This window comes from Oncorhynchus mykiss, chromosome 21, assembly GCF_013265735.2.
Source record: "Oncorhynchus mykiss isolate Arlee chromosome 21, USDA_OmykA_1.1, whole genome shotgun sequence".
In the NCBI taxonomy this organism is placed as follows: Eukaryota; Metazoa; Chordata; class Actinopteri; order Salmoniformes; family Salmonidae; genus Oncorhynchus; species Oncorhynchus mykiss.
In genome coordinates this window covers 16,630,515-16,653,607 of record NC_048585.1, presented here as the reverse complement: position 1 = coordinate 16,653,607, position 23,093 = coordinate 16,630,515, and the positions used below count along the sequence as shown (strand labels likewise).

At 45.9% G+C, this 23,093-nt stretch overlaps 1 protein-coding gene across 1 annotated transcript in view; it reads left to right on the top strand.

The window, feature by feature from the left end:
• Positions 1-23,093, top strand: part of LOC110499846 (protein O-mannosyl-transferase TMTC2-like) — an 86,667-nt gene that overhangs the window by 46,960 nt on the left and 16,614 nt on the right. Inside the window, exons 3-8 of the mRNA XM_036957103.1 lie at positions 14,030-14,924; positions 15,236-15,350; positions 16,197-16,282; positions 17,467-17,651; positions 18,219-18,297; positions 21,508-21,629. Coding sequence (XP_036812998.1) covers positions 14,030-14,924; positions 15,236-15,350; positions 16,197-16,282; positions 17,467-17,651; positions 18,219-18,297; positions 21,508-21,629 — 1,482 coding nt within the window. The remainder of the gene's footprint in view (positions 1-14,029; positions 14,925-15,235; positions 15,351-16,196; positions 16,283-17,466; positions 17,652-18,218; positions 18,298-21,507; positions 21,630-23,093) is intronic.

Below are 23,093 nucleotides of genomic sequence, written 5' to 3'. Positions count from 1 at the left end.
TAACTAGGGTCTCTATAGTACTGTAAGTAGGGTCTCTATAATACTGTAACTAGGGTCCCTACAATATTGTAACTAGGGTCTCTATACTACTGTAACTAGGGTCTCTATAATACTGTAACTAGGGTCTCTATAGTACTGTAACTAGGGTCTCTATAATACTGTAACTAGGGTCTCTATACTACTGTAACTAGGGTCTCTATAATGCTGTAACTAGGGTCTCTATAATACTGTAACTAGGGTCTCTATAGTACTGTAACTAGGGTCTCTATAGTACTGTAACTAGGGTATCTTTAATACTGTAACTAGGGTCTCTATAATACTGTAACTAGGGTCTCTATAATACTGTAACTAGGGTCTCTATAATACTGTAACTAGGGTCCCTATAATACTACAACTAGGGTCTCTATACTACTGTAACTAGGGTCTCTATACTACTGTAACTAGGGTCTCTATAGTACTGTAACTAGGGTCTCTATAGTACTGTAACTAGGGTCTCTATAGTACTGTAACTAAAGGTCCTTATACTACTGTAACTAGGGTCTCTATAGTACTGTAATTAGGGTCCAGAGTTTTTATAATTTCCTCGTTAGGTCATGTGGTCAGGAGAAACTCTGGGCCCTACTTAAGAGGATGCACGGGGCGAAGGACCCTGCATATGGTTGGATGTTCCCTTTCTTGGCATGTAATTAAAGTGTGACAGAAACAGTAGATTCCCTCGTTTGTCTCAATGAGGCCCGGGGCTGCAGATTAGCACGACGGCGGTTGACGACCGCTTGATGAATGCCGTGGCAATTATCCTCCACAGAGGCGTTCAGCTGTGAAATGATGCCTGCGGTGGTAATTCCCTCTCACTCACTCGCTTTCTCTCTTTCTCGCTCTTTTTTGATCTGTGTATGTGTTTGTTTGTGCCAGAGCTGAGGAGTCTCACACGTTCTGTACTTAGTGGCATGTCTACAGAAGTGGGGAAGGCTACTTATTTCTACAACTACAACAATGTGCATGAAAGAGCAGTGTGTCATCAGTTAATGTAATGTAACAATCTATCTGCTGGCTAGTAGGTCTAACAAAGTGTCATATCTCAAGTAAAGTGATGGATAATGTTTGGCTTCCCTTTAGTTGCCTGACAACACTGGTTCAGCCTCTCTATTTCTCTATAGACAGAAATCCCAGAGAGAAGCAGGGTGGTCCAGAGGTCCCTCCATCCCAGTGGGGGATGTGAACCTATGACCTGTCCCATTATGTGTCCCCGTGCTAGTGCCACTTCAGCCTTTATAGTGAGTGGTATTCAGTAATAAGGTCCCTTCATCAAAGTCAGCCACTGAAGGCCGGACCCTAGTCCTGTCTGATTAACTGGGGGAATGTACCTAGTCAGGACCAAAGGCCCAACGTGTTAAGAGAAGTGTAAATGGCCTGGATGTCCCTGGTTGATGACATCAGAGTTCCATCAAAAGCATTGGCCCATGGACTGCATCAACACAGAGGTGATACTCCGGGTGAAGTTTCCCCTCGGTACAGATCTAGGATCAGCTTTCTCCCCCAATCCTTACCTTAAAGTGATGCTACAAAAGTTTTGTATCATTTCTGCCAGTAGCTTTGAAAGTAAGTCCCCTAAAAATTGTACACAATTGTGTAGAACGTCATCCATCCCATATGATATGTTACGAATTACAATTCGTACAATATGTTATAAATTTGTAAGTGCTTAAGATCCCGTTCAAATCAAATCAAACTTGTTTTGTCACATGCGCTGAATACAACAAGTGTAGACCTTACCGTGAAATGCTTACTTACAAGCCCTTAACCAACAGTGCAGTTCAAGAAGAGTTAAGAAAATATTTACCAAATAAACTAAGGTAAAAAATAATAAAAAGTAACACAATAACATAACAATAACGAGACTGTATACAGGGGGTACCGGTACCGAGTCAGTGTGCAGGCTATATACAGGGGGTACCGGTACCGAGTCAGTGTGCAGGCTATATACAGGGGGTACCGGTACCGAGTCAGTGTGGAGGCTATATACAGGGGGTACCGGTACAGAGTCAGTGTGGAGGCTATATACAGGGGGTACCGGTACCGAGTCAGTGTGGAGGCTATATACAGGGGGTACCGGTACCGAGTCAGTGTGGAGGCTATATACAGGGGGTACCGGTACCGAGTCAGTGTGGAGGCTATATACAGGGGGTACCGGTACCGAGTCAGTGTGCAGGCTATATACAGGGGGTACCGGTACCGAGTCAGTGTGGAGGCTATATACAGGGGGTACCGGTACCGAGTCAGTGTGGAGGCTATATACAGGGGGTACCGGTACCGAGTCAGTGTGGAGGCTATATACAGGGGGTACCGGTACCGAGTCAGTGTGGAGGCTATATACAGGGGGTACCGGTACCGAGTCAGTGTGGAGGCTATATACAGGGGGTACCGGTACCGAGTCAGTGTGCAGGCTATATACAGGGGGTACCGGTACCGAGTCAGTGTGGAGGCTATATACAGGGGGTACCGGTACCGAGTCAGTGTGGAGGCTATATACAGGGGGTACCGGTACCGAGTCAGTGTGGAGGCTATATACAGGGGGTACCGGTACCGAGTCAGTGTGGAGGCTATATACAGGAGGTACCGGTACCGAGTCAGTGTGGAGGCTATATACAGGGGGTACCGGTACCGAGTCAGTGTGGAGGCTATATACAGGGGGTACCGGTACCGAGTCAGTGTGGAGGCTATATACAGGGGGTACCGGTACCGAGTCAGTGTGGAGGCTGTATACAGGGGGTACCGGTACCGAGTCAGTGTGGAGGCTATATACAGGGGGTACCGGTACCGAGTCAGTGTGGAGGCTATATACAGGGGGTACCGGTACAGAGTCAGTGTGGAGGCTATATACAGGGGGTACCGGTACCGAGTCAGTGTGGAGGCTATATACAGGGGGTACCGGTACCGAGTCAGTGTGGAGGCTATATACAGGGGGTACCGGTACCGAGTCAGTGTGGAGGCTATATACAGGGGGTACCGGTACAGAGTCAGTGTGGAGGCTATATACAGGGGGTACCGGTACCGAGTCAGTGTGGAGGCTATATACAGGGGGTACCGGTACCGAGTCAGTGTGGAGGCTATATACAGGGGGTACCGGTACCGAGTCAGTGTGGAGGCTGTATACAGGGGGTACCGGTACCGAGTCAATGTGGAGGCTATATACAGGGGGTACCGGTACAGAGTCAGTGTGGAGACTATATACAGGGGGTACCGGTACCGAGTCAGTGTGGAGGCTATATACAGGGGGTACCGGTACCGAGTCAGTGTGGAGGCTATATACAGGGGGTACCGGTACCGAGTCAGTGTGGAGGCTATATACAGGGGGTACCGGTACAGAGTCAGTGTGGAGACTATATACAGGGGGTACCGGTACCGAGTCAGTGTGGAGACTATATACAGGGGGTACCGGTACCGAGTCAATGTGGAGGCTATATACAGGGGGCACCGGTACCGAGTCAATGTGGAGGCTATATACAGGGGGCACCGGTACCGAGTCAATGTGGAGGCTATATACAGGGGGTACCGGTACAGAGTCAATGTGGAGGCTATATACAGGGGGTACCGGTACAGAGTCAATGTGGAGGCTATATACAGGGGGTACCGGTACAGAGTCAATGTGGAGGCTATATACAGGGGGTACCGGTACCGAGTCAATGTGGAGGCTATATACAGGGGGTACCGGTACCGAGTCAGTGTGGAGGTTATATACAGGGGGTACCGGTACAGAGTCAGTGTGGAGGCTATATACAGGGGGTACCAGTACCGAGTCAGTGTGGAGGCTATATACAGGGGGTACCGGTACAGAGTCAGTGTGGAGGCTATATACAGGGGGTACCGGTACAGAGTCAGTGTGGAGGCTATATACAGGGGGTACCGGTACAGAGTCAGTGTGGAGGCTATATACAGGGGGTACCAGTACCGAGTCAGTGTGGAGGCTATATACAGGGGGTACCGGTACCGAGTCAGTGTGGAGGCTATATACAGGGGGCACCGGTACCGAGTCAGTGTGGAGGCTATATACAGGGGGTACCGGTACCGAGTCAGTGTGGAGGCTATATACAGGGGGTACCGGTACCGAGTCAGTGTGGAGGCTATATACAGGGGGTACCGGTACCGAGTCAGTGTGGAGGCTATATACAGGGGGTACCGGTACAGAGTCAATGTGGAGGCTATATACAGGGGGTACCGGTACCGAGTCAGTGTGGAGGCTATATACAGGGGGTACCGGTACAGAGTCAGTGTGGAGGCTATATACAGGGGGTACCGGTACAGAGTCAATGTGGAGGCTATATACAGGGGGTACCGGTACCGAGTCAGTGTGGAGGCTATATACAGGGGGTACCGGTACAGAGTCAATGTGGAGGCTATATACAGGGGGTACCGGTACCGAGTCAGTGTGGAGGCTATATACAGGGGGTACCGGTACCAAGTCAGTGTGGAGGCTATATACAGGGGGTACCGGTACCAAGTCAGTGTGCAGGGGTACTGGTTAGAGGTCATTTGTACATGTAGGTAGGGGTGAAGTGACTATGCATTGATAATAAACAGCAGTGAGTAGCAGCAGTGTACAAAACAAATGGAGGGTTGGGAGGGTCGATGTAATAGTCCGGTGGCCATTTGATTAATTGTTCAGCAGTCTTATGGCTTGGGGGTAGAAGCTGTTAAGGAGCCTTTTGGTCCTAGACTTGGTGCTCCGGTACCGCTTGCCGTGTGGTAGCAGAGAAAACAGTCTATGTCTTGGGTGACTGTAGTCTCTGACAATTTTATGGGCTTTCCTCTGATACAGCCTATTATATAGGTCCTGGATGGCAGGAAGCTTGGCCCCAGTGATGCACTGGGCAGTACGCACTACCCTCTGTAGCGCCTTACGGTCAGATGCCGAGCAGTTGCCATACCAGGCGGTGATGCAACCGGTCAGGATGCTCTCGATGGTGCAGCTGTAGAACATTTTGAGGATCTGGGGACCCATGCCAAATCTTTTCAGTCTCCTGAGGGGGAAAAGGTTTTGTCGTGCCCTCTTTACGACTGTCTTTACGCAGTCGTGGGTGAACAGGTAGTACAGGAGGGGCCCCAGTGTTGAGGATGAGGGTGGCAGATGGGTTGTTGCCTACCCTTACCACCTGGGGGCGGCCCGTCAGGAAGTCCAGGATCCAGTTGCAGAGGGAGGTGTTTAGTCCCAGGGTCCATAGCTTAGTGATGAGCTTTGTAGGTACTATGGTGTTGAACGCTGAGCTGTAGTCAATGAACAGCATTCTCACATAGGTATTCCTTTTGTCCAGGTGGGAAAGGGCAGTGTGGAGTGCGATTGAGATTGAGATTGAGTCCAGACTTGTGGAGGTCTTGGCTCATTTCTTTTGATTTTCCCATCATGTCAAGCAAAGAGGTGGTGCCTCAGAAAAAAAATTGTAAACCTCCACAAGTCTGGTTCATCCTTGGGAGTAATTTCCAAATGCCTGAAGGTTCACATTCATCTGTATAAACAATAGTATGCAAGTATAAACACCATGAGACCACGCAGCTGTCATACCGCTCAGGAAGGAGACGCGTTCTGTCTCCTAGAGATGAACGTACTTTGGTGCGAAAAGTGCAGAACAACCGCAAAGGACCTTGTGAAGATGCTGGAGGAAACTGGTACAAAAGTATCTATATCCACAGTAAAACAAGTCCTAAAAAAGCCAGGCTACGGTTTGCAACTGCACATGGGGACAACGATCTGACTTTTTGTAGAAATGTCCCCTGGTCTGATGAAACAAAAATATAACTGTTTGGCCATAATGACCATCGCTATGTTTGGAGGAAAAGTGGGAGGCTTGCAAGCCGAAGAACACCATCCCAACCGTGAAGCACGGGGGTGGCAGCATCATGTTTTGGGGGTGCTTTGCTGCAGGAGGGACTGGTGCACTTCACAAAATAGATGGCATCATGAGGTGGAAAACTAGGTGGATATATTGAAGCAACATCTCAAGACATCAGTCAGGAAGTTAAAGCTTGGTCGCAAATGCGTTTTCCAAATGGACAATGACCCCAAGCATACTTCCAAAGTTGTGGCAAAATGGCTTAAGGACAACAGAGTCAAGATATTGGAGTGGCCATCACAAAGCCCTGACTTCAACTCTATAAAACATTTGTGGGCAGAACTGAAAAAGCGTGTGCTAGTAAGGAGGTCTACAAACCTGACTCAGTTCCACCAGCTCTGTCAGGGGGAATGGGCCAAAATTCACCCAACTTACTGTGGGAAGCTTGTGGAAGGCTATCTGAAACGTTTGACGCAAGTTAAACAATTTAAAGGCAATGCTACCAAACACTAATTGAGTGTATGTAACGTCTGACCCACTGGGAATGTGATGAAAGAAATAAAGGCTGAAATAAATCATTCTCTCTACTATTATTCTGACATTTCACATTCTTAAAATAAAGTGGTGATCCTAACTGACCTAAGACAAGGTCTTAGATTTAAGATTTAGGAATTGTGAAAAACCGAGTTTAAATGTAGTTGGCTAAGGTGTATGTAAACTTCCGACTTCAACTGTATGTACGGTCACTGTGGGGACAATGTCGTCGATGCACTTATTGATGAAGCCGATGACTGAGGTGGTATACTCCTCAATGCCATTGGATGAATCTGTGAACATATTCCAGTCAGTGCTAGCAAAACAATCCTGTAGCGTCATCTGACCACTTTCATATTGAGCGAGTCACTGGTACTTCCTGCTTTAGTTTTTGCTTGTAAGCTTGGAGTAAAGGTGGTCTATAGTTTTTTTTCCTCCTCTGGTTGCACATGTGACATGCTGGTAAAATTTTTATTTAAGTTTCTGAAAACTGATTTAAGTTTCCCTGCATTAAAGTCCCCGGCCACTAGGAGCGCCGCTTCTGGGTGAGCATTTTCTAGTTTGCTTATAGAGTTGGCCTTATAGAGTTGGTTGAGTGCGGTCTTAGTGCCAGCATCGGTCTGTGGTGGTAAATAGACGGCTACGAATAATATAGATGAGACTCTACCTCAGGCAAGTAATACCTCGAGACTTCTTTAATATTAGACATTGCGCACCAGCTGTTATTGACAAAAAGACACACACTCCCACCACTCGTCTTACCAGACGTATATTCTCTGTTCTGCTGGTGCATTTAAAATCCCTCCAGCTCTATTTTATCCGTGTCATCGCTCAGCCACGTCTCAGTGAAACATAAGATATTACAGTTCTTAATGTCCTGTTTTTTTGTTGTTACATTTTTTTTTTTTTACCCCTTTTTCTCCCCAATTTCGTGGTATCCAATTGTTGTAGTAGCTACTATCTTGTCTCATCGCTACAACTCCCGTACGGGCTCGGGAGAGACGAAGGTTGAAAGTCATGCATCCTCCGATACACAACCCAACCAGCCGCACTGCTTCTTAACACAGCGCGCATCCAACCCGGAAGCCAGCCGCACCAATGTGTCGGAGGCTACACCGTGCACCTGGCAACCTTGGTTAGCGCGCACTGCGCCCGGCCCGCCACAGGAGGGAAACAAGGACATCCCTACCGACCAATCCCTCCCTAACCCGGACGACTCTAGGCCAATTGTGCATCACCCCACGGACCTCCCGGTCGCGGCCGGTTACGACAGAGCCTGGGCGCGAACCCAGGGACTCTGATGGCACAGCTGGATCTGCAGTACAGCGCCCTGAACCACTGCGCCATCTGGGTAGGATAATCTTAATCATAGGTCATCAATTTTATTTTCCAATGATTGCATGTTAGCAAGTAGAATTGATGGCAGTGGGAGTTTACTTGCTCGCCAACAGATTCTCAAAAGGCAGCCCGATCTGCGTCCTTTTTTCCTCCGTATTTTCTTCACGCAAATGACGGGGATCTGGGCCTGTGCCATCAGAGTATTTTCTTCACGCAAATGACGGGGATCTGGGCCTGTTCCCGGGAGAGTAATCCCGGTTCTGATGTCCAGAAGTTATTTTCGGGAATAAGAGACGGAAGCAGCAACATTATGTACAAAATAAGTTTAAAAAAATAAGTTACAAACAACGCAATTTAAAAAAAAAAAAAAAAAAGCAAAATTAGTTGCAGGCATGTAAAACGTCAGCCATCCTCTTCAGCGCCATCTTAACAGTCTCTGAGTAGTGGAGAAACGAGGGACAACTTCATCCTACACCCAGATATAGTGGCAGCGATGCCATGTCAAGCATTGTAAGCATCTGGCTAGGGATAGGAGTGCAACAGTGGCCTGGATATCATACCCAATGTTACTGTTTTAACTCTAACTAAAATCGTATGGTCCAAGAAGGCCCAACCAAGGCTCATATACAAGGAGGATTTATGAGGAGGATGAGGAGTGTAAACGGGACATGACTTTATAGAGGAAGTCCATAGGCTCTTTCCCCCTGCTGCTTTCTGTCAGTCCACAGGCAGCTTTATGGGAGTCAACTAATGTCAACCTAATCCCGCTGTGTCTTCAAACACGTATTGAACAGCGCCAACAGACACTAATAACAGTACGATGGGTATAAGAGGACCACACGCAGCAGAGGACAATGTTTGAACATGGCTAATGATGAATGACAAACACAATGAGGAGATAAGAATGGGCTGGTCACCATGTCGTTTTAAAAGAGAGATAGGGAGAGAGGGAGAGAGAGACAGGGAGAGGGGGGGACAGAGGGAGAGGGAAAGAGAGAGACAGGGAGAGAGAGGGACAGAGGGAGAGGGAAAGAGAGAGAGAGAGACAGAGAGAGAGACACGGAGAGAGACACGGAGAGAGAGAGAGAGAGAGAGAGACACGGAGAGAGAGAGGGAGGGAGATGGAGGGAGAGCGAGAAAGGGAGAGGGAGGGACAGTGCCCATGCGGATGGAAAGCAGAGAGGTCTTATGTAGTGAAGAGAGCAGTAATAATCCACAGTGTGTGAGATCTGTGGAGAGCGCAGGGTTTAGATGAAAGCCTTTGCCCGAGTGGGACTGCAGCTTTGACATGCTGCAGGGGATTATTCTGGCTCTTTTAACCAGCCACAGATCTTATGAGCTCCAATGAGAGAGCTGCTCTGACGCTGGAAATAAAGTAACTCTAACTCAAACAGATAAATCATCAATGATCCTAGCATTGCCCTGGGTGACTTCGACTGTACCTCTAGAATCCAATCACATCAAATCAATCCACATAAAATTAAGTCAAATGTTATTTGTAAAGTTATTTTTGCAAAGTCATTTTTCACAGAATAGCCAGATGAGTTGTGAAATAGAATGATACACAGAGAAAGATTGAAGTTCGTAATAGAAAAAAGTGCAGGTGAGTTTATCTTCATAGTGCTTTAGAGGAATTTGGTGGAGTTTCAGACTCTCACTCAGAATTTAAGGAAAATTGAGCGACCATTTTGTCTCAATTTACCCTGATTGAGGAATCGCCATCAACGTCGACAGACCGCGGCTTTGGCCTTTTGAGTCCGAGATTGATCTTCAAGTTAATTAAGGCAAGATTGGGGAATTGGGAGAGGAAACCTACTGGAAGGTGAAATGGAGCCAGATTGAATTTTTCATACAGCATTTTCCCCAGACAAGAAGAGCAAGACGATCCCATCAATAACCTCATCTCCTCTGTGTAAAAATACATAGCCTCTTCCTTTGTGTGTCTGCTTTCTGGTTCAGAAATCAATATACAATTCTTCCCTCTGATTTTCTTAATCCCTTCAGACCAAAAATCTTCAAATCTCCCCGGTCATATTTGATATGTTTCCACAGAAAGAGAAGACTGAAAACACAGATTTTCTGTAATTGGTTTATCTCACAGTCACATGTACCTCATCTCAAAGGAAATCTTCTCCTCCTCAGAGAGATGAAATTGTCTCACACTCTCAGTTCTGAAGTGAAGGCCCAGCAAATGAAGCATGTCTATTGTCCAGGACAAGTCAATCCTAATAAACTCCTTAGTCCTAATTTAAGGGTAATTGGAAATGCAGGTTTCAAAAACTCGTACGCACTAGTATGGTCATAACCTTCGCTGAGCAGGACTATTTGAAAATAGTTTCTCTCTGAGCTCTCTGTTGAGAGTTAACTGGGGCTATGTTTATGTGCTTATGAATATATCTGATTTGATATACTGAGTGTACGTTACTTCCAGCTGAACTGTAGGCTACTGACACTTTTAAAGGGGATTTTCTCTGTTTACAGTTAGGAACACATTGACATTGTTTGAGAAATAATCCATCAGGTTTAAACTGTACAACATCATTCTTTGGCAATGAGACTAACCATTTTCATACTGCCGTGCCAACCGGAGTCATACTGTTCTGGCTCTGATCCTTTCTGTTCACATTGACCTTTGCAGCGTGACAACCGTAACTATGGTAGATGCGTGACCAGGCCAGTGCAGTAGAGCTCAGCTCGGCATGGCTCGGCTCGGCATGACTCGGTGCGGTTTAGGAGTGTGAAAAGAGGATGAGCACTAGAGACCTAGGCTGTGCAGCTGCCTGGCTGCCTATGTCATGCTGGGGATAACACTCATACTCAGTCTACTCATCTCTGTGGTGCTCTGAGATGATTTTATATTTACTTTGTAACCTAATTTAAAGTAGGGAGTAAATTAGGTCTGTAATTGCGAAACAGCCTGAAATGTTCAAAGGCCTGGTGAGATTGTGATGAAAACACTTACACACACAGACACACACACACACAGCTCTCATGCCACCCCCACAGGTTCAGCCAGAGTTCACTGGAGGCTGGTGTGTGGATGGAAGCCACACTCTCTGTCTGTACTGTACAGTAGGGAGAAGAGAAGACTCCCTGGTCTCTGTGTGGACAGTAGGAAGCCTATATTATATTTTAAAAGCATCCATACAGATTCATCCAAATGAATGACATTTCTTCTTTAGACCATCAGACCAACGGATTATGATAAACTGGATTATGAGATCACAATACATCATAAGGGGGCCATGCATGCTTATGACAAGTCTTATAATGCATTCAGACTGCATCATAATGCGTTATACCTGCAGGCTTGAAGTAAATAGTTTCCCCAACTTTCTCCTGAGAGAGAGCAATATGTTCTGTTCAACTGGTATATGTGTCAATACATTCCTTTCACAGCTGCAGCCTCTCTCTTCCGGACTGCGGTGACCCCTAAGTCTAGACAGATGTGATTTAATTAGCCAGAATTGGGGGGGGTCAAGGATGTGACCGGACAACCTTCTGTAACCATAGCAACGTAACTCTAAACTTTAAAGTGTTGCTGACCTGTCCGTATTCACAAGGTATGAGTCAGAGTGCTGATCTAGGATCAGGCTCCTCCGTGTCCATATAATCGTATTCATTATGATATAAAAGACTAAACTGATCAGCACTCCTACTCTGAATATGGGCCCAGGAGTGTGACCCTGTAAAACAAAGTGAAATAATATTTGCGCTGTTCTCTACTTATCATACAGTTCTCTACTTATCATACAGTTCTCTACTTATCATACAGTTCTCTACTTATCATACAGTTCTCTACTTATCATACAGTTCTCTACTTATCCTACAGTTCTCTACTTATCCTACAGTTCTCTACTTATCATACAGTTCTCTACTCATCATACAGTTCTCTACTTATCATACAGTTCTCTACTTATCATACAGTTCTCTACTTATCATACAGTTCTCTACTCATCCTACAGTTCTCTACTTATCATACAGTTCTCTACTCATCATACAGTTCTCTACTTATCATACAGTTGTCTACTTATCATACAGTTCTCTACTTATCATACAGTTCTCTACTTATCATACAGTTCTCTACTTATCATACAGTTCTCTACTTATCATACAGTTCTCTACTTATCATACAGTTCTCTACTCATCATACAGTTCTCTACTTATCATACAGTTCTCTACTTATCATACAGTTCTCTACTTATCATACAGTTCTCTACTCATCATACAGTTCTCTACTTATCATACAGTTCTCTACTCATCATACAGTTCTCTACTTATCATACAGTTCTCTACTTATCATACAGTTCTCTACTTATCATACAGTTCTCTACTTATCATACAGTTCTCTACTTATCATACAGTTCTCTACTTATCATACAGTTCTCTACTTATCATACAGTTCTCTACTTATCATACAGTTGTCCCCTGGCTGCTTTCTGCTTCAGCCTTTTTTGATTTGAGTAGTGCTCTAATCTATTCATCAAAAAATAAAATTCCCAGATTTTTATGAGCCTAACATGCCAAAAAAGGTCTTAATTCCTATGCCAGATATGTATTCATAAAGCCATTAGGAACTGTAAAAATAGCAAACAATCTCTCTTAAAGTCCATTTTCCTCTGAGAAGTTCATGAGGGGATGGGTTAGTAACATTTGGCAGTAGTAATGAAGTTTTGAAGTTACAAGTCCTGGTCTAACTACAGTAAGGTCCCTGATGGAGCTGAAAGCTGAACGTGGTGACAGGCCAGTGGAAGGTGTTGCTGATGCTGATCATGCTACGGCATTAATCCTCTTATAGCTGTAAACAGAATCTACATACCGACACAGTGAGCTCTGAGCTGATTAAACATCACTCTCCACTCTACTGAAATGGGCCAACAATCTGAATCAGGCCCTCCCCGCTCTACTTCTCCCAGCATGCACTAGGGCAGAATCTGACATGGCACCCTATTCCCTACACTATGTATGGATTAGGGTGCCATTTCGGAAGCCACCCAAGGCCTGAGTTGTGCAGTCAAATTGCACTCAAGGGACTTAGCTAGTCTAAACACATAGCCTATTTGGGCATACAAGACACCATGCTACAATACATGGACAGATCTGTTCTAGATCTAATTTAGAGGCATTACTTTACAGGAAGATGGATGAACGGAATAAGAATGAGAGAAACACAGTGCACCCGTGATGTCATCGTATGCAGTTGGTAGTAGGGTCCAGTGTCGTGGTCTATTGGTCACGTATAGTAGGTGTTCTGTTTATTTGACATGTCTTTATAGGGGCAAAGGAAACTGTTAAAAACTCCACTGGCACCAGTGCTCCAAAATGTTGAGGTCAATTGATCTAAAGGAGTGCGTGGGGAATGGTGAGGTAGTGGTTTTCTCAGCTTGTTCATTTTTATTTAACCTTGATTTAACCAGGAAAAGCCTGGTTCAATTAAAAGAAATGAATTGAAATGTATATTTGAATGTGCATAGGCCTAACTGGCCTAACTGTAATTAATGTAGGTATGAGTTTAACACACATTGACATTGCATTTCACAGCTACTTTATTGGGCAGTAATAGCATATGTTCACCTGGAGTTGACCTAGCCTACCAGTATTTCTCATCCCACCCGTCAAATGAGAAGAATCCTTGTCCTTTAGGGCATTATTCTATTAAATCAAACTGAAACATATGAATAGAGGTGACTCCAACATGGAGGGTCATTTGATAAAGATTCCCACAATTCTGTTTTCTGATGAATGTGAAGTGTTAATATGCCCCATTTAGTCTCTCAGTGCTATCAATGCTTAATTTCTCAAAAAATGCTTTCTGTGTTTGTGTAGCAACAGAGCCATATTATTTCTGGCCGTCTTAGATACTCTTTTCAGAGGACTTGCCAATAATACCCAGAGCGCTTGGCTGTGTCAATTGCACATGAAAACGGCTTGTGTCCTGGACAGCTTTTGCAAAAACATTCCTTCCATTTCATTCCTCATTTCTAAACAGTTCTATTCTAGAAATTCCTCGCGATGTGAAATCATAGAGGTCATCGACCTTTCACATGGTCAAGATTTAAATCAAAATTCTACATTTTGCACTGATGTATATGAATACACACCAAATAAACCAACACCAAATTCTTCTGTGTTAAAGAAAATATCTACTACTTTGTCTAATAGACTTTACTTAGTATTAGCCCAATAAACTATTTCTAGTTACCAATACATTCCCAGAATGAGAGCAGGAACGTTTTCAGAATGCTAAAGTTTTCTAAAAGTTCCCTGAACATTTCACACAAGTCCCATGGTAGTTCCCATAGCATTCCTATAATGTTTTCTCTCTCCTACAGAAGAGGAACACCACTGTACTGCTGAGTCTGAGTGTGTTGATCTCCTGGGGCGTGCTTCTCCTGGCTGCTCGTCTCTACTGGATGGGTAACAAGCCCCCCAACTTCTCCAACTCAGACAACCCGGCGGCCGATTCGCCGCACCTTCTCACGCGAACTCTGACCTTCCTCTACCTGCCCGCCGCCAACGCCTGGCTCCTCCTATGCCCTGTCCAGCTCAGCTTCGATTGGTCCATGGACGCTCTACCGCTAATCAAGACCTTTGCTGATTGGAGGAACCTTCACACCGTGGCCTTCTATGCTGGATTTACTCTCCTGGCCTGGTATGGCCTCCGTAGCAGTAGCAGCCCCGACTCCAAGGCCAAGGAGACCAATGGGAAAGCTCACTTGGCGAACGGGAAGGCCCTCACCAATGGGCACAGCTACCATCCTCCAGACGGCAATCACAACATAAACTCAGAGCAGGGCTCTCCAAAGACCAATGGGAAAACCACCCTCAATGGGAATGGGTTCACCAAAACCTACCAATGTTCCCCTCGGACTACCCACCCCTCCCTCCCCTCCCTTGCCACCCTCCCCGCCACGGAGAACGTGGTGGTCTTCTCCCTGGGCCTACTCTCGCTGCCCTTCCTCCCGGCCACAAACCTCTTCTTCTATGTGGGCTTCGTGGTGGCCGAGAGGCTGCTGTACATACCCAGCATGGGCTTCTGTCTGCTGGTGGCGGTGGGGATCCGGGCCCTGTACGTCAGGCTGAGAACCAGGGGCCCCAGGGTCGTGCTGCTGGGTCTGTGCGCAGGCCTGGTGCTGCTGTACGGCATCAAGACGGTGCTGAGGAACAGGGACTGGAGCAACGAGGAGATGCTCTACAAGTCAGGGATCAGTGTTAACCCTGCTAAAGGTAGTGTGGAGGAGACTGTTGACTAACCAACACATTCTGGAATATGGGCCTTTGGTTTGGTACTTTAGTCCCACTGTGATAAAGTTAGGCCTGAGAATTACATCACTCTCATGTAGATTAGAAAATGTTTTCAGTTCTATATTATTCTAGGTCCAGGACTAGGCTTAATCTATGGCTGACAAATAGGCCCATAAAGAATAAAGTATATGTCATAAATGATTTGTAATCTTTCCTCATAAATGCAAAACTAAAGATCTTTCCATTACACGATACCTGTATGCACTTGACAGACACCTGTCTCTCTTTGTTAGCATGGGGCAACTTGGGAAATGTCCTGAAGAACCAGGGCAAGATGGCAGAGGCGGAGAGGGCGTACCGGAATGCCCTGTATTACCGGGGAAACATGGCTGACATGTTGTATAATCTGTGAGTGTGAGATGTGTCATCTCTCCACTACCTCAACAAGGATGAAGGGCCATGAAAGCTACCATCCATCAATACTGCTTAGACAGACAGGGAGAATAACAGGGGATAGAGGGAGAGGGGGAGAGGCTAGGGGCAGAGAGAGAGAGAGAGAGAGAGAGAGAGAGAGGGAGAGGCTAGGGGCAGAGAGAGAGGGAGAGAGAGAGAGAGGGAGAGGCTAGGGGCAGAGAGAGAGAGAGAGAGAGAGAGAGAGAGAGAGAGAGAGAGGGGGGGGGTGGAGAGAGAGAGAGAGGGGGGGAGAGAGAGAGAGAGAGAGAGAGAGAGAGAGAGAGAGAGAGAGGGGGGGGGGGGGGGGGGGAGAGAGAGGAAATGGGTTGTTTTATCCCCAGATGGGATCCTGTTCCCCTTGACAGTGATTTCATTCATCATGATTTGCGGGGCTCTGGGAAAACATGAAGGCAGTTCTAATACCCACATTAATCCTCTGGGTGTCAAAGGTGCCAAGCCTCATAACCGGCCCACATTTCCCGCTCACCTGACAGTGTTTTTCTTCCCCTCTCTCTACTCCCTGTCCCCCTGTCAAGAAACAGGAAGAGTCACCTTTGTCAACAAACACATTTCTGTGTTTACATGACATGACACACCTTTAAAGAAGGTGTCGTTCTGAGATTAATGATGGTTAACAAATAAACCAAATAAACCGAGTGTCACTAAACACCGTCTAATGTTAGGCTGCAATTAGATTTAAAACCCAAACAGTCAGAGTTGCCAGATGGTTTCCCTGATTGCCCTGTAGACCTCTCTTTCCTCTGCTTCATTCAACCATAATTCTGCTCTTCTTTCCACCAGGGGTTTGCTGCTTCAAGAGAACCACAGGCCCTCAGAGGCACTGCATTACTATAAGCTGGCCATTGGGAGCAGGCCAACTCTGGCGTGTAAGTATTGCTAAGAGACCATTTCCTAAAATGGCGTATTGCGGGGCTGAAGTGATTGTGATCGGGGCACGGCCGGTGGAGATGAAAGGAGCTGATCTGGGACCTGCCTAATGGGTTGTCTCTGGCTTTGTTTAATTCAATTACATGAATGGAATGTTACATTCAGGTTTTCATCACGGCCCAGTGTTAATGCTGAATTAGTTGTCATGCATGCGTCTGCCCACAGTCTAATGGAAGTCAATCTAACTCTTGACTGCTCACGTATGTAATGTGTAGACATATTTCACTGTATCAGACTCTAGCAGAGGACGGGAAAAGCAGGGGATTTGGGTTGCATGAGTTACTTGTTAATTCCTCAGTTTTTCCCATCAACCTCTCTTTCAACCTCTCTGGACCCTACCCACACACTCACACACTCACACATACTACACTGACACTCAAATACACACACACACACACACACACACACACACACACACACACACACACACACACACACACACACACAAACTGTCACGGATCCCTCCGGAACTGTCATTATGCACACCTGGTCCCTATTCCCATTGATTAGTAATTGTATATGTGTGCCCTTTGTTCACCATTGTCTGGTCGATTATTGTTCCAAAGTCCGTTGGTCGTGCGAATACCTGTGATGTGTTGTTTTGGCTTTCGTGTATTGCACAGATGATTACGGGTCTCGTCCCACGTGGTATCATTGTGCGATTGTGTATTTATTCGAGGTACTCCTCGCTCTTTTGTTTGTGTTTCTACCCTGTGTTTTGAATATGTGTTTGTTTGATCTTCGTTCCCGTGCCTTTACACGGCACGGTATCATTTGGGAAATAATACCCCATATTACGCATTCCTGCACCTGTCTCCCGACCCTTTATACCAACGTGACAGTAAGTACGCATTTCACTGTAAAGTCTACACCTGTTGTATTCAACGCATGTGACAAATAAAATGTGATTTGCTTTCTTGTCCCTAAACCTTTCCCTGCTTCTATCTATCCCCCCTGTTTCTCCATTTCTACCCCCCTCTCTTCCTGCTCTAATCCTCCACCTCTGCCCCCTCTCTTCCCCCATTTCTAATCCTCTACTTTCTCTCTCCCTCATCCCCCCCCCCCCTCCACCCCGTCTTCTCCCTCTGTTCCTCCTCCTCTGCGCCCTCTCGTCACCCCACAGCGGCCTACTTGAACACGGGCATCATCCTGATGAACCAGGGCGGTATGGAGGAGGCCAAGAGGACCTTTGTAACCTGCGCTGAGATCCCAGATGAGAACCTGAAGGACCCCCATGCCCACAAGAGCTCCGTCACCAGCTGCCTGTACAACTTGGGCAAGCTGCTCCACGAGCAGGGCCTGCAGGAGGTATGATACTACAGTACTCCACACTACAGTGGAGACAGGGCAGTGGCTGAGATGTAGAAATGCAATGGATAGAATCTATAACAGTACACTTCAATACAGTACATTAGAACCAGAGCAATGGCAGAGATGTAGAAATAAAATGAATAGCATGTATAGAGGTGCACTACACTACAGTACAGTGGAGCCATGGGAGAAACATAGAAATCCAATGTGTAGAATGTATAGAGGTGCACTACACCACAGTACAGTGGAGCCATGGCAGAAACATAGAAATACAATGGATAAGATGTATACAGCAAATGTAGTTTGATAGCATACTGTGATAGTGTACTTAAGCTCTTGAGAAAACTAGCTGTCTGAAAACTTGCTTAAGCTTCCGGCCTTGGCTTTATATGAGCTCAGCCACTGCTCAAATGAACTAAGTCTTCATCTATGACAAAATGACAGAGCCGACTAAAGACTCATCTTCCTGAAGCCCTTTCCATTAGACAGTGAGGAAGAGGCTTTGTGGATGGTGACACACTGATGAAACACACTGTGACTAACTGCCCTCCCCGTCTATGACAGGATGCTCTGTCTGTCTATAAAGAAGCGGTGCAGAAAATGCCGAAGCAGTTTGCACCTCAGAGTCTCTACAACATGATGGGTGAGTAATAGCAGGAAAACATTTATTTTTTCACTAATATTTTGGGGTGATTCTTCCCCCCATCTCTACTCACCAAGTTCAATAAACACAGCACTTTACAAAACAAACACAGTTCATTCATTCCCATACATCAGCATTACTCGACTCTTACCCTACGAGGTCCAGAGCCTGCTGATTTTCTGTCTTTCCTGAAAATGAATTGCACACACCTGGTGTCCCATGTTTAAATCCGTCCCTGATTAGAAGGGAAGAATGAAAAAATGGTCCCGGGTTTAGTTTGAGGGTCATATATCATCATGTACTGTATTGTTATCATCCTAGAATCTGGTGAAAGGGAACGAAGGAGGAAAGGTGAGCATTTTCAACCATGGGCTCAACCATGGGCTCAACCATGGGCTCAACCATGGGCTGAAAATGAAAGTTTCCAGTGAAAGTGTTTCCCAGGATCAAAGCCAGGACCAACCCATGTCCGGGAGACTGTTTCTGTTTCCTACCCCAGCTCACCATATCACTCTACCCTAGATCACTCTTCACTCTATCATCACTCTACTCTAGATCACTCTCCACTCTACCGTCACTCTACCCTGGATCACTCTCCCATCACTCTACCCTGGATCACTCTCCACTCTACCATCACTCTACCCTGGATCACTCTCCACTCTACCATCACTCTACCCTAGATCACTCTCCACTCTACCATCACTCTACCCTAGATCACTCTCCACTCTACCATCACTCTACCCTGGATCACTCTCCACTCTACCGTCACTCTACCCTAGATCACTCTCCACTCTACCATCACTCTACCCTGGATCACTCTCCACTCTACCATCACTCTACCCTAGATCACTCTCCACTCTACCATCACTCTACCCTAGATCACTCTCCACTCTACCATCACTCTACCCTAGATCACTCTCCACTCTACCCTTGATCGCTCTCCACTCTACCCTTGATCGCTCTCCACTCTACCATCATTCTACCCTAGATCGCTCTCCACTCCACCATCACTCTACCCTAGATCGCTCTCCACTCTACCCTACATCACTCTCCACTCTACCATCACTCTACCCTAGATCACTCTCCTCTCTAGCCTAGATCACTCTCCACACTACCATCACTTTACCCTAGATCACTCTCCACTCAAACCCTAGATCGCTCTCCACTCTACCCTAGATCCCTGTCTAGCACAGTGTTCTGCAGGGCTGACAGTCAGGAATTGAAATGTAGTGGACAGGTATCTCTGGTATTCTGTTCATGGGGAAGCAAACTAATTTGTCCGCTGAGGTAGATTTAGTTTGACAGTCTATCTGGAGCCATGTCAGGCATTTCACTTGGCCAATTACTGAAGGTGAAAAGCTGGGTAGTGGCAACAACTTCGCTGCGTGACGGGGAAGACTTGGCACAGGGAGACGACTTTAATCATCCAAATGTCCTTCTTAATTCCCACCTATCACATATGATAATTCTCCTCATCTTTGATTCATGTAATTGAGGAATATGTGTTTAGAATGACTCGTTCTGGTGGTAGTAGAACAACCTGCTGATGGTCTTCAGTTTCCCCCCCAAAGAAGAGATTTCCCCACATTATCTCCATGAAACGAAGCTATTTGATGTGCTTTAAGCAGATTGGTTTCATTCCATTCCAACACCACAGCTCCAAAATAGGCAGGCAATCCTAATGTAGATGTGTATCAGGATTCGAAGGGAATTCAAACTAAGCTGGCTATAATAAGTCATGTCCCATGTTGTGTTATTCTATCACTAATTGCATTATTAGAAGCCCTTCCTGATTGCATGGTTGAGATTGCTGTGCCGTGTCGGCAACATTCTTGGGATGACGCGTGGTGGGGGCCTGAGAAGAGGGAGAGTGTTTGTTCAGGTGAGAGGGGGGTTGTCATCAGGGCCCCAGGGATCGGCCCGCTGCGCTGGGATCAGATCTGGGATTCTCACGGCTTTGAGAACAGAGACATTCTCCGAGAGAAACTGGTCACGTTCCAACTGAAATTGGTGTCAGGGGTTTAATTAATTTAACGGAGGAATATTTATTTTTTATTGGTGGAATGATGAGTGTTTTTAGGAATGGAGGGCTGGAAATGGGTCGGTCTCCATCTGCCTTGTTATCAGCCGTGCACCTGTTGGAGATCTATTATAGAACTCTATTCATCAGACACTGGGAAGCACTGGAGCATGTCATCATTCATGTCAGAGGTCACAGGCAGGGAGAGAGCAGTGGAGAGGTGGCGTCCATGCAACCAGCAGTTTTTACATTGTGCTGTGTAAATACTCTCTTGGTTGCATGGAAGGTAGTGGTGACTCTGCTCTTACCCGACTCACTGTCCCTCCACTCTCCCTCCCTCCTCTGAGAAAAGGGGACAGTCTTCCAGCTGATGGGGAAACTTTTGTCTCGCTGCGTTATTTTTTGCCCTATGCACCAATTAATGTTGTTACTCCTATGACCAGAGAAAGTGAAATATACCTCGATATTTAAAAAAAAAACACAAGCAGCTAATAACAACGCAAGGTCATAGAAACAAATTGCTATACTCATTAAATGCAGCTGCAGTGCTGGTTTTAGCGCGAGTGGAAGTAGGGAGAACATATTTTATGGCTTATGAAAGTGTTGGCAGTGCTGAGTAACAACAAACATGAACTTACTCATAAAAACAGCCGCTCTTTGCTCTCTATCTAGTCATGGTTTTGAAATGTCACAGTATCAACTCCGAGGTATTTGATTGGGCAACGGTAGGCCTATAGGTGCACTTGATTTGCTCTCTAGGCTTGCCAGGTAGATGGAGTTCTACATTCACACACATGAAATGGTTCAAAATTGGAACACTTTACCTTCCCGGGGCTAGGACTGCTGAATCAAGTGCACCAACAGCGCAAAAACAAAAAATAGGAATACAAGGCTTTATCGTTGGGTTTTGTACAGAAATGTTTGGTGATCGACTAGGAATGCCTTGGATCGCAATGGACCGGTTGGTGACCAATGCACTAGATAGATCGAAAGAAAAGTCCCAGAACCCATCATACCACATCTTTGATACAAGTCTTCCTCTTATTATAAAGTGTCAGAGAAGCCATTGAGGTCATGGGTCTCTCTACGACCCCTTTCCTCTGACCTCTGAATGTTGACCCCCCCCCCCCCCCCTCATACAGTAGGAGAGGCAGTATCGCCCATGACCTGTGACCTTTGACCCCTAACAGGAGAGGCCTACATGAGGCTGAATAGGCTGGAGGAGGCGGGCCACTGGTACAGGGAGTCGCTCAGGGCCAAACCCGACCACATCCCCGCACACCTGACCTACGGGAAACTCCTGTCCATCATTGTAAGTCCCTCCTCTACCAACCTCTTTAAGGCCAGACAATTCCTCACATTTTTTACAACAGAACACGACAAAAGATAACACAGAAACTAGAGATGCACTGATGTGAATATTCTGGGATATTTCTTTGCAATATCAACCAATACAGACATTTCTGTTTCATTTGATGTCTTTTTTTGCCATTCTAGTACAGATACAAACAAAATGTCTATGTTCATAAGGTTAATAAGAAAATGTGTAAAATAGCTTAAATATGGGAAAGGAGTAATCTATTTTCATAACAAAGTGGAATGTTCAGGACAACTCAAGGAAGAGCATCAGGTAATATTGCGTATGATCTGATGTGTAGAAAATAAGATTTGCATTCCTTTCAGATATGCATTGAAATATATGTGACTGGTTACAGGGTCTGAGGCGTTTGACGCTAGTTCCTACTTACGTCAGAATACTTTCAAAGTAGAATTCAGAAATGTTACATTGCCATGGAAACCATATGAATACAATCCAAATGAGAGGAACCAGATGCTTTGTGTGACCCCCATAGCATTGGAAATGTTCGGTTCAACAGCACCTTGACCCTCTTCTATCTCTGCCTCTATGAGAATGATCCTTGTATAATATAATGTTGAGATAATGGAGAGAAAATGATGGTTGGACAGCATTAAGATTCCCATGGGGCAGTGCGTACCTCGAGGACATACTTTTCAGAAAACATTATTTTATTGAAGAATCGGACTTCGACCCCGGGAGAGATGGACATGTCAGACCTGTAGGTGTAGATATCATAATCTGGGTCTGTGTCGTTGTCCACCTGTTTAGTGAACAAAACAGCCCACTGCCAAGTGTCATAATAAAATGTATGTTCAATTTTGTTCGAAGAGTAGAATCCAACCCAGGTGTAATAGAGTTTGTTCTTCCAATCAGTGAAGGTCTTCTTGATGAACAGGCGAGCGCAGGCGTGGCCATCTTTAGTGTAGAGCTGCAGACTGACATCAGAGTCAAATGGAGGTATGTTAACAGGAATCCTCCGGTCAGAGTCATCATGATGACAGAGTGCAAGTTGATGAGGAGCCTGACCTGCAGGCCGGGGTTTAGGTATACATTGGCGTCGAAGCTTCCGTAGCTGCACATGCCAAGGGGGGTAACAGAGGTCATTTTATTGTCCGCGTAGAGGGCTACCATCATCCCCACACCCAGCAGACTCCATGGGACGTTTGCACATCTAATTCTGGCGTGCCCGTTGTTCCAGTTTTCAGTTGATCTCACCTCCAGCTTGATGTCAAGGCACTCCATGTGGTTAGCAACCTGAGTATGTTGAGTATTTGAAAATGTACCCCCACACAGCTGGTTAGTGAATTCCCTTATGGAGTATGTCTCTGAGAAGGATCTGGAGTGTGTATTGTAGCCGGCAGCATACAGAAACACAGACACACTGTCCCCCCAGTTGTTAGATCGGCTCTGGGTTCC